Genomic DNA, 12,267 nt, shown 5'->3' with positions numbered 1-12,267 from the left:
AAATGTTTTAAATCTCTAACAACAGATAAAGTTTAGACCAAACTTTGAAAGAAATCTGTTATTCTTCTTCTTTCTGTTACAAGACCAACATCAGCTTGCCGATTGCTCTGACATGGTTGATGCATGCTGGGTATTTTCGTGTTTCCATAACCCACCTGACCCTGACATGGATTACAAGAACTTTGAAGTGCGTATCTGACTACCACACACACACACACAAATCAACAGAATAAGCCATTTGAGAGGAAATTTAATCATGTGGTAAAGTTTAACTGTCTTGTTCATCACACAGGAAATTCTAGAATCACGTTTAATAATCTGACATACTTACCGTGACCCACTGGTGCAGACTCTGACAGGGGTTTGTTCCCTGTCCAGTACAAAGTACAACTCCTCTCAGGTGGAGAAATGGATAGCAGCTACAGCTTGTGGCCTCATTACTATAGCTTGTGATCCCCCTAAGTGTGATTCTTAACTCGTTCTACTCCACAGCTACATGCCTGCTACAACTCCCCTGGACCAGAACTGCAAGAGACCACTGCAGTTAAAAAAAAAAAAAAAAAAAAAAAAAAAAAGAAGAAGAAGAAGAAGAAGAAAAAAAAAGTGGTTTACTAAAATGGCGAAATTTGATGGACAATTGTTGATTTTATCGGTCGAAAATCTGTACACGGTTCAGTTTCAATGCCAACTGTACCAAGCAAGAATAAATGAAATTAGAGTAGTGCGTTGGCACGAGAATATCTGTACTTGGTCCACAGGGGAAGTAATCATGGTACGAGTTATCCTGTACCTGGAGTAGAATGAGTTAATGAAGACATTTTTTTGTGTGTGTTTTTTTTTCTCCAAAGCAACAAAGCTGCTCTTGCGTTTAATTTGTGTGGAATAAACTTTCTCAGTACGCAGCACAGCAGAAGGAAAAATAAAAGACGTAATTTAAGCTGATACTGTAACTTCATAAAAGTTTGGTTTCTTAAGGTGATGTTTTGCCTGCAAATAAGAAATTTTTGCTCCTGATATCTCATCAGTGTATCTGCAGTTATTATCAACTCTAATGTTAAAAAAACAACAACTCTTTTTAAACAGATTTTGTTCATCTTAATACTGGCTGCCAATGACAATGGTAACCATACTGAAAAGAAACAAATGATCCCGTGTGCAGGAGTACAGTTCAGTTCAGTTACTCGAGACATCACTGCGTTCAGACAAATCCGTATACGCTACACCACATCTGCTAAGCAGATGCCTGACCAGCAGCATAACCCAACACGCTTTGTCAGGCCCTGAGTACTTTGCACGGACAGATGTATTCGCACCAAACAAATTTTCAATGATAACTCATCACACCTACCTCTCCTCCACGCTACGATTCTGTGCGATGCAGAACATCCCCGAGCTGTTGGAGAAAAACACAGCATGGCCCTCACACGTGCCTGAAGAAAGAAAAATGTGAGAAATTTACCAGTGAAACAATATCAGTCTATATATAGCCGACTGTCCTAAAACCCTCTTGGCCGAGAGAGTGAGGATGTACTGTCCTAAAACCCTCTTGGTCAAGAGAGTGGGGATGTAACATGGGCAAGATACTCTCCATTATGTCCTGTGCAAACTACTATCCGCCTATGCGGAGAAAACGAAAGTAGCTACGGCCGATAACCTCCCGGAAGTAGGTAACCTCCCCTTTGAAATCCCAACACTGTGAAAACTTAAACCTCTGATCGCTCAACACAAAATGCCGCCAAACAGCCAGCTCGCTTCTTCAGCCTCCCATCTGATGTCGACTGCGATGCAGAACATCCCCGAGCTGTTGGAGAAAAACACAGCATGGCCCTTACATGTGCCTGAAGAAAGAAAAATGTGAGAAATTTACCAGTGAAACAATATCAGTCTATATATAGCCGACTGTCCTAAAACCCTCTTGGCTGAGAGAGTGAGGATGTACTATCCTAAAACCCTCTTGGTCAAGAGAGTGGGGATGTAACATGGGCAAGATACTCTCCATTATGATCAATTTCTAGCCCAGATAGTCCCGACAGCAATTGCCTCCTCTGCTGTTCTGATGGTCATAGTCGCACACGACTGACTATCATACATACATCAGCTGTAAGGAAACACACGGAAGTTGAAAGCTCCTGGTTGGTAATACACATGCACACATTTTCCCCTTCAGATGTCACCGACAAAAAAATGGGAAATTTTCTTCCTAAAATTATGTTTAAGTAACATACTTACCGTGACCCACTAGTGCAGACTCCGGCAGGGGTCTGACATTCCTGTCCTGTGCAAACTACTATCCGCCTACGCGGAGAAAACTTAAAGTAGCTACGGCCGATAACCTCCTGGAAGTAGGTAACCTCCACTTTGAAACCCCAACACTGTGAAAACTTAAACCTCTGATCGCTCAACACAAAATGCCGCCAAACAGCCTGCTCGCTTCTTCAGCCTCCCATCTGATGTTGACTGCCTTTATTATACCAAACTCCAGTGTCTTCTGTACAAAGCTTCGGAGCCAATAAAATGCAGCGTCCATTTGAATCTGCAGTCACCAACTGAAGACAGGGCTGAATAAGGTTGAACACCTTGCTTCTTGACTAGTTGCTGTTTTCATGGTGCATCAGGCAGTTTGGGTTTTTTTCATTTCTGGCAGCAACATATATTTTCCAAGAAAGCTAGTCTGGTTGGAAGACATGAAAAGGATAAATAAATGAATAAAATGCAAAAAGAAATGAAAAAAAGATTCAAACCTATCTCCTCTCTTGTGGTATGACTGGAGAAAATGAAGACTGTTCAGTCTCGGATATAATATTCACACACATGTGGAAATGATTACTTTAATTGTGTTTAAACTTGATCAGTTGATGTCTACGATCACCAGTAAGGGTGTTGGAACATCAAAACAGAATCCCTCCCCTTGACACTCTGTGGCACCGAATAAAGCACTCATTATGTATCATATCACAACCAGTTTGAGCTAAACACACAAGTGCATAATGCTACAGTCATGGTTCATGCTAAGTGCTAAGTCTGAACCAGTTCAGTCCAAGGCTACTCAAGATCCAGTCAAGAACACATATTATAACTAATTACTATGGTACTTGTTGAATAAACAGAAACACATAACTGGTTTTCCTCAGGTGAGTTACTAATCCCTACTGATAAAATGTCCAAAACATCAGTTTGGTATTTCTACATAACATTTTAAGAGAGATTGTGCTAAGTGTTAAGTCCTAACCATTTCAGTCAAAGGCTACTGAATATCAAATTAATCATGTTGATCACCTTTATAGGTGGCAGTCTTTTGCTGAAATACCAACAAATAATTCCTGGGATTCTAGAAAACAAGAACACAGATTCAAGATACTGACTACAGTAGGAGTATTGTTGAATAAAGGGAAACACATGACTGGTTTTCAACTGGTGAGTTAATAATCTCCATTGATAAAATACCCAAAACGTAATATAAGTTTGGTATTGCCACACAACATTTTACCAGAGACAATCCAGAAAGCCTTGGCAAAGAAACTGTCCTTTTTCTTGACAGGGTGTAAACTGTTCTGCCTCACCAACTTCTCCTTATTCTAACAAAGGTCAGTCATTTTCATAGAGTCCCATGTCAGTCCAGATTCTTACCTGCTCCAATCAGCTGGTCTGCTGCTGACTGCAGTTCCATTCTGTCTACGGTCAAGTTCTCATTCACTGTTCAACAGATGAAAACAAACAAGCTAAACAGACCGATTTTGAGGCAGATGGAAATGACCTATTCTCCTCCCTTAACTCATTGATTCATGCGCATGAGCATTGCTCTGGTGTCAAAAGGTAGAGTGATGGCCTAGATGTAACGCGTCTGCCTAGAAAGCGAGAGAATCTGAATGCACTGGTTTGAATCATGGTACAGTTGCCAGTATTTTCTCCCCCTCTACTAGACCTTGAGTGACGGTCTGAACGCTAGTCATGCGGATGAGATGATAAACTGAGGTCTCATGTGCAGCATGCACTTAGCGCACGTAAAAGAACCCACGGCAACAAAAGGGTTATCCCTGACTTAAAAATGTGAAGAAAAATCCACTTCGATAGGAAAAACAAATAGAAACTGCATGCAGGAAAAAAAAAAAAGAAAAAAAAAAGGGTGGTGCTCTCAGCGTCGCAACAGGCTCTCCCTGGGGAGAGCAGCCTGAATTTCACACAGAGAAATCTGTTGTGACAAAAAGAGAATACAATACAATACAAATTTCAAAATCCTTCTCGATAAAATGTTTTCCATGTTCCTACATAATTATGCAAAATCCACAAACAATGGGAACTAACTTCTACAGTATTTTCAGATGCGTCCACACATAATCTGGAGGAAAAGCAGTATTTTTTCTGCGTTTTTTTCCCCCTGCATCAATACATCATGTGAGCCTGCCCAGGCTAAAAACTTCCAAGGGTTGAATGGATTAAGTGTAAATATTCATCACAAAATATTTTCATTCTGTAACCAAATGTGTCCTTTAAGCAAACTGTTCAGTTTAGAACTTTTTTCTCCCCATCTCACTCTGTGTATGTGTGTGTGTGCGTGGGGAGGGTGATGAGTTGGTGGAAGGGATCATGAAGGGGGGGCTTCACAATGTCAGGTGAATGAAATGTATCTTAGAGTTCAAAATTCTGTTTTCTTTCTGTTTCTTCCTTCTTCTTCTTCTTCTGCGTTCACTCGTATGCACACAAGTGGGCTTTTACATGTATGACCGTTTTTACCCCACCATGTAGGCAGCCATACTCCGTTTTCGGGGGTGTGCATGCTGGGTATGTTCTTGTTTCCATAACCCACCGAACGCTGACATGGATTACAGGATCTTTAACGTGCGTATTTGATCTTCTGCTTGCATATACACACGAAGGGGGTTCAGGCACTAGCAGGTCTGCACATATGTTGACCTGGGAGATCGTAAAAATCTCCACCCTTTACCCACCAGGCGCCGTCACCGTGATTCGAACCCGGGACCCTCAGACTGACAGTCCAATGCTTTAACCACTCGGCTATTGCGCCCGTCTCTGTTTCTTCCAAAAACTCAGTAAATAAGGATTCATCAAAATCCCAAACAAATATGTACACCTATATATGTCAGTGCGAATTTGTAAATGTGTGTCAATTGCACTGTTCTTCTGACCAAACTGACATTTTTTATGGTGAATATTTGTATATATAAATGTGTCTGTGCAAGTGTGTGAGTATGTATATGAGTGCGTGTGCGTACATGAACAAGTATGCATGTGCATACTCATTTGTACAAACTTTTTTCCAGCCCACACTGCCAACTAGTTACTAATACTACTGGACATCAAAATGGTAACCCTCCTCACACAGAGCTCACAGTGCTTTACAAGAATACACAACACACACATACACACATGCAAAAAAACACAGAGAATGAATACAACATCAAAGACACAACTGACAGCACATGCACACTAACGTATCTAAAGCACACAACAGTCTGAAGATGTCACAGCATGCACTCTGATCCATGTATCCTTCACCACATTTGCTTTGGATAAAAACAACAATAAGGGAATAGATGCCAGACCTTCGCAAGAACCCAACGCACTGGCCAGGCTTGAGGGAGCCTAATCCACCCTTCTCCTACCTACCCAACTCACCATTCAACCCCCACCCCCTGTAGAAGAAATCCACTCTGATAGGTACACAAATATATGCATGCACTCAAGGCCTGACTAAGCGCGTTGGGTTGTGTTGCTGGTCAGGCATCTGCCCAGCAGATGTGTAGCGTGTACGGATCTGTCTGAACGAGGTTACGCCTCCTTGAGAAACTGAAACTGAAGCTGAAACTATTGTCAGTATGGGGCTTAGTAGTGTGTATGGATTTGTCCTGACACAGTGACGCCTCCTTGAGAAACAACTGAAACTGACATTCCACCCCACTAGAGAGAGCCTATCCTAGGTCAGCGCAGACATGACAAGACTGGGTGGGTTGGAGGTGCCGCACCACGCTCACCTGGCACGATGAAGATGACCTGTCGGCTGTACACCATGGCTTCCTGGGAGCCAGGGGAGGGAACCAGCAGGTGGTACCCCAACAGCTCCTCCTCCCTGCTCTCCTGTAAGACACACAACACGCCTGTCAGTCTCTCGTCACTTTTTCTCTTTCCGCTGCCATTCTACAAACACCTGTCAGTCTCTCATCACCTTCTCTCTTTCTGCTGTCATTCTGAAAACACCTGTCACTCTCTCATCCCTTTCTATCTTTCTGCTGCCATTTTACAGCACCTGTCAGTCTGTCATTCCTTTCTCTCTTTCTGCTGTCATTCTAAAAACACCTGTCAGTCTTTCATTCCTTTCTGTTGTCGTTCTAAAAACACCCATCAGTCTCTCATCCCTTTCTCTCTTTCTGCTGTCATTCTAAAAACACCTTTCAGTCTCTCCACCGTTTCTCTCTTTCTGCTGTCATTCTGAAAACACCTGTCAGCCTTCATTCCTTTCTCCCTTTCTGCTGTCATTCTAAAAACACCTGTCAGTCTTTCATTCCTTTCTCTCTTTCTGTTGTCATTCTAAAAACACCTGTCAGTCTCTCATCCCTTTCTCTCTTTCTGCTGTCATTCTAAAAAACACCTGTCAGCCTTCATTCCTTTCTCCCTTTCTGCTGTCATTCTAAAAACACCTGTCAGTCTTTCATTCCTTTCTCTCTTTCTGTTGTCATTCTAAAAACACCTGTCAGTCTCTCGTCCCTTCCTCTCTTTCTGCTGTCATTCTAAAAACACCTGTCAGTCTCTCCTCCCTTTCTCTCTTTCTGTTGTCATTCTAAAAACACCTGTCAGTCTCTCTTCCCTTTCTCTCTTTCTGTTGTCATTCTGAAAACACCTGTCAGTCTCTCCTCCATTTCTCTCTTTCTACTGTCATTCTGAACACACCTGTCAGTCTCTCCTCCCTTTCTGTTTCCGCTGTCATTCTAAAAGCATTCATTTTCAAACAATTTCTGTGATTATCATTATTGTTGTTATGAGCATTTACACGTAATCTTGAGAACAAGCTCTAGGCATTTACAGATAGAAAAAAACAACACACGAGTAAATTTCAAAAGGAAAATTTGAACACAATATACAAAACATTATTAAATTATCTACAATCCTCCACAAGCATGTGCGTGCACACACACACACACACACGTCATGGTACACAATCATAAATAGTTCACAATCAAACAATCATAAATAGTTCACAATCAAAGGCACTCCATTCCGATTCTGTGTCTCTATGGATCAGCATCTATTTCTTGCACGCATGTCTGTGAAACTGACCTCATATCTCTCTATGTGGTCCAGCACAATCAGCCTGTCCAGCTGCACAGGTGCCTGCTCTTCAGGGCTGGACAAGACAGCTGAAGGAGAAAGAAAAAAAATCAACTCCTCAGTGTTTTTCTGGGCTCTCTCACAGATTCATGCACATATAAACACACACACACACACATATGCATACACATATATACATATCAACACACACACAAGCACACATGTATAAACACACACACTTTCACACAAGCAAACACACCCACACACAAATGGACACACACAAACTCACACGTGGGTGCAACAGCCGAGTGGTTAACCCTCAAAGTGCTGGATATAATAAAACATACTCACAGAAATCATGCTTAAAACAAAGGGATAGTTTGCCTCCGCTACCTGTGCTCTGATTTGGGGCATTTGTATGCTTATCAGTAAGAATAAATAGGTAAACCTATACATTTTTGGAAAGTAGAGTGAATGAAGAATCAAATAAAAGTAAGAAAAAGGCTGTACCTTGTATGTAGTTGGAGATATTCCATAGGATATAATTAACAAATTTTGCACACTCGTTTTCCAAAAACGTCAACCACAATGTTTACAGGTATTTTCACATCTTTTACAGAGTCAAAATCTCAAAATTGGCATTAAACTGTACAAAAAATGTTCTGGCTGCAGAATCATGATATGAATATAACTGAAACAATGAAATTATAAGCATTGTATTATTTGTTTGAGACACACCCACCGACGCCACGCACGCGCACATCTACAATACTTTATGCAATCACAGGCAAAAACAGAAATAAATGTTTTCTTTTAGCTCATGTTGCTTTCAAAAGCAGCAAGAATGCTTTAAATCAAAATAATTTCCAGTTTTCTAGCTTGATTTGGTCAAGAAATCGCAATAGACCCATGCCTAACCCACTTTATCACCCCTCCCCACCCCCATCACCCACCCCCCAGTTTTTGTGGCTGGAGACACAAAACTGAGTGAACAACAAGCAAGCCAGCATGCCCAAGTGTCAAAATAACAAAGCCGTTTTCACCAGAATCCCTGTAAGCAAATGAATCATCACTAGTGACAAGGTTACTCTTTTCCTGAGCTTTGTCAACTTCAGTGTCACTCATTGTTTACAAAAATACGAAGATCTGGACTTATAAACTCGGTCAAAGTTTGTGCAAACACAAGCAGGGAGGCAGTAACACCAGAACGAGGCAGTTTTACGAAGGCTGCCGAGCATAGCCGTACGATGTCGGACCTTATGTAAACAGAGCCACGATCGTGGCCCATCGCACTTTACCGGGAAAGCCATGATCGTGGCTCATCGCGCTCTCCGGGCTAAAGCACTGGACTTTCAATCTGAGGGTTTCAACCACCTTCGTGCGTATACGTATGCAGATCAAATATGCACGCTAAAGATTCTGCGATCTATGTCAGCATTCGGTGGGTTATAGAAACAAGAATATACCTAGCATGCACACCCCTGAAAACGGAGTATGGCTACCTACATGGCAGGGTGAATAAACAAAATGGTTCTGTTGTGCAAATGACTCCATGTTTGCGAAGCGCTTAGAACTTGGTCTCCAACTGAGGATAGGCGCTATATAAGTATCCGTATCATCATCATGTGACCAGACAAAATTCTACTTTTCCAAGATCTTTTTCTGGACCTCACTCACTGAACGTTTTCCATACCAAACCCAAACAGAATTAAAAAAAAAAAAAAAAAAAAAAAAAAAAAAAAGTCTGCTACATTCTGGCTGAGGTCAAGGGTTGCTTTGCCAACGTGCATGTCTCAGAAACAAAACAAGGTAAAACAAAGGGAAAAAACATCATCAAAACACCAATACGAAAATCCATACAAAATCTCTGTATGCACATACAGGTATCTACACACATACACACACACACTAATCCACACTCACACATGCAATGCTGAATGGAGACTCACCCAAAGCATAGTGTAGATCCTGACCACTCTCCAAGTTGACACCAGCACCAAGGATCATCACCCATTCCCTGGTGAAGTCACACATTCGCAGCATGAAACATGATCACACATTCAATAAAGAAGAAGGAGAAAAGGAAGAGGATGAAGCAGAAGAAGAAGATGAAGAAGAAGAAGAAGCAGAAGAAGAAGTAGAAAGAAAGTATAGGAAGAAGCAGGAGTAGAATCAGAAGCAGAAGCAGAAGAAGAAGAAAAAGAAGATGCGGAAGTAGAAACAGAAGGAGAAGGAGGAGGAGGAGGGAAATGGGAAGGAAGAGGAGGAACAGAAGAAGAAGCAGAAGCAGAAGCAGAAGCAGCAGCAAAAGAAGAAGTTGAAGTCACCAAGCCGGAAGGTTTGGCAGCTCACTCACCCGATCAGCTGTATGTCGAGCAGCCACACACTGAGCTGAGGAAGGTTGACTGACTCCTGGTCCTGTGAACACATGGCATAAGCAACAAACAATTAAAGAGCAATAACTCTTTCCGTTTACAAGGTACAAAACTTCAAGGGCAGTAACTCTCTCCATTTACAAGGTACAAAACTTCCAAGGGTACTAACTCTCTCCATTTACCAGGTACAAAGCTTCAAGAGCAGTAACTCTCTCCATTTACAAGGTACAAAGCTTCAAGAGTAGTAACTCCCTCCATTTACATGGTACAAAGCTTCAAGGGTAGCAACTCTCTCCATTTACAAGGTACAAAACTTCAAGGGTACTAACTCTCTCCATTTACAAGGTACAAATCTTCAAGGGCAGTAACTCTCTCCATTTACAAGGTACAAAGCTTCAAGAGCAGTAACTCTCTCCATTTACCAGGTACAAAACTTCAAGAGCAGTAACTCTCTCCATTTACAAGGTACAAAACTTCGAGAGCAGTAACTCTCTCCGTTTTCATAGTACAAAACTTCAAGGGTAGTAACTCTCTCCATTTACTAGGTATAAAACTTCAGCTTGGTTCAAGAGTAGTAATTCTCTCCATTTACAAGGTACAAAGCTTTAAGAGTAGTAACTCTCTCCATTTACAAGGTACAAAACTTCGAAGGGTAATAACTCTCTCCATTTACAAGGCACAAAACTTCCAAGGGTAGTAACTCTCTCCATTTACAATGTACAAAACTTCAAGGGTACTAACTCTCTCCATTTACAAGGTACAAAACTTCCAAGGGTCGTAACTCTCTCCATTTACAGGGGTACAAAGCTTCAAGGGTAGTAACTCTCTCCATTTACAAGATATGTAACTTCAAGGGTAGTAACTCTCTCCATTTACAATGTACAAAACTTCAAGGGTACTAACTCTCTCCATTTACAAGGTACAAAACTTCCAAGGGTCGTAACTCTCTCCATTTACAGGGGTACAAAGCTTCAAGAGTAGTAACTCTCCATTTACAACGTACAAAGCTTCAAGGGTAGTAACTCTCTCCATTTACAAGGTACAAAGCTTCCAAGGGTAGTAACTCTCTCCATTTACAAGATATGTAACTTCAAGGGTAGTAACTCTCTCCATTTACAAGATACAAAACTTTGAAGCGTAGTAACTCTCTCCATTTACATGGTACAAAGCTTCAAGGGTAGTAACTCTCTTCATTTACATGCTTCAAAGCTTCAAGGGTAGTAAATCTCTCCATTTACAAGGTACGAAGCTTCAAGAGCCTCTCCTAGCCAGGCATGTATAAAACAGAAATACTGCATGGTGTGAACAGTCTGTGTAGACAGCAGTCTGCAGAACTTTCAGAAGCAATTTCACTTCTGGATAAAGCTGTAAAAACACCTATGCATGACAATAAATCTGCCATACTTTCAGTAACACTCTTGTCAGATGGTCTGAAAAAAAACCCTGAAAGAAGTATATCTGTTTGTGAGAGTATTTTCAAATATGCAGCATTTTCACCAACGCTCTTTGCCAAACTGTCAGAAAACCCCCCACAACAAAACACATACATATACACACTTTAACACTCTTGTATTTTCTCTCTCACTCACTGTCACACACACACACAGTCAATATATATTTCTGCCTCTGTTTAGTAATCATAGTGAGAAATACGAAACTAATCCAGTGTGATAAAAAGCAGCAGCAGCACCCAGAAACAACAGCAACAAAACAAAACACATGAAGCAGGAACATCATCATGATGGAAAACAAAGTTGTCATGAAGGCAAACGACGACAGACATAACAATGATTTGAACTCACAAGATACCTACCCAGACCTTTCTTGCAAGACCATCTTTGAACAGCCGGAGAGCATCAGACTGGTACAACAGCTGTGGAGATGGAAAAGAAAAATAATCCATGGCTGAAATCTGGTTCTATAGGCATGTACAGAACAGAAATAGTGCACGGCTGTCACCTGGTTCTTAGGCATGTATAGAACAGAAATATTGCATGGCTGAAACCCAATTCTTTAGGCATGTATAGAACAGAAATAATGCATGACTGAGAACCTGGTTCTTTTGGCATGTATAGAACAGAAATAATGCATGACTGAGAACCTGGTTCTTTAGGCATGTATAGAACAGAAATAATGCATGACTGAGAACCTGGTTCTTTTGGCATGTATAGAACAGAAATAATGTATGACTGAGAACCTGGTTCTTTAGGCATGTGTAGAACAGAAATAATGCATGACTGAGAACCTGGTTCTTTAGGCATGTATAGAACAGAAATAATGCATGACTGAGAACCTGGTTCTTTTGGCATGTATAGAACAGAAATAATGCATGACTGAGAACCTGGTTCTTTTGGCATGTATAGAACAGAAATAATGCATGACTGAGAACCTGGTTCTTTAGGCATGTATAGAACAGAAATAATGCATGACTGAGAACCTGGTTCTTAAGGCATGTATAGAACAGAAATAATGCACAGCTGAAAGTGAAAACTTTCTCTAGGCATGTACCTCTTTACATTAAGAGAAAAATTATTATGATAAAAAGAGAATCCTACTTTAACAGAGTAGGTGGATAATCAAAACTATTACAGTTACACACACATACACCCCC

The 12,267-nt window shown here is 41.1% G+C and overlaps 1 protein-coding gene across 2 annotated transcripts in view; it reads right to left on the bottom strand.

The window, feature by feature from the left end:
* LOC143295795 (nuclear pore complex protein Nup133-like) overlaps positions 1 to 12,267 on the bottom strand; it is a 55,117-nt gene that overhangs the window by 32,610 nt on the left and 10,240 nt on the right. For both annotated transcript variants that reach the window (XR_013057078.1, XM_076607415.1), the window contains exons 8-14: positions 11,470 to 11,529; positions 9,638 to 9,699; positions 9,231 to 9,298; positions 7,291 to 7,370; positions 5,991 to 6,093; positions 3,628 to 3,693; positions 1,349 to 1,430 (exon numbers count right to left, since the gene is read on the bottom strand). Coding sequence is in view for 1 of the 2 variants with exons in the window: in XM_076607415.1 (XP_076463530.1) it covers positions 1,349 to 1,430; positions 3,628 to 3,693; positions 5,991 to 6,093; positions 7,291 to 7,370; positions 9,231 to 9,298; positions 9,638 to 9,699; positions 11,470 to 11,529 (521 nt within the window). In the remaining variant the exon portion in view is untranslated. The remainder of the gene's footprint in view (positions 1 to 1,348; positions 1,431 to 3,627; positions 3,694 to 5,990; positions 6,094 to 7,290; positions 7,371 to 9,230; positions 9,299 to 9,637; positions 9,700 to 11,469; positions 11,530 to 12,267) is intronic.

Source organism: Babylonia areolata, chromosome 21 (assembly GCF_041734735.1).
Source record: "Babylonia areolata isolate BAREFJ2019XMU chromosome 21, ASM4173473v1, whole genome shotgun sequence".
In the NCBI taxonomy this organism is placed as follows: Eukaryota; Metazoa; Mollusca; class Gastropoda; order Neogastropoda; family Buccinidae; genus Babylonia; species Babylonia areolata.
The sequence above is the reverse complement of the archived record's forward strand: the minus strand, read 5'-3'. Positions and strand labels throughout refer to the sequence as shown.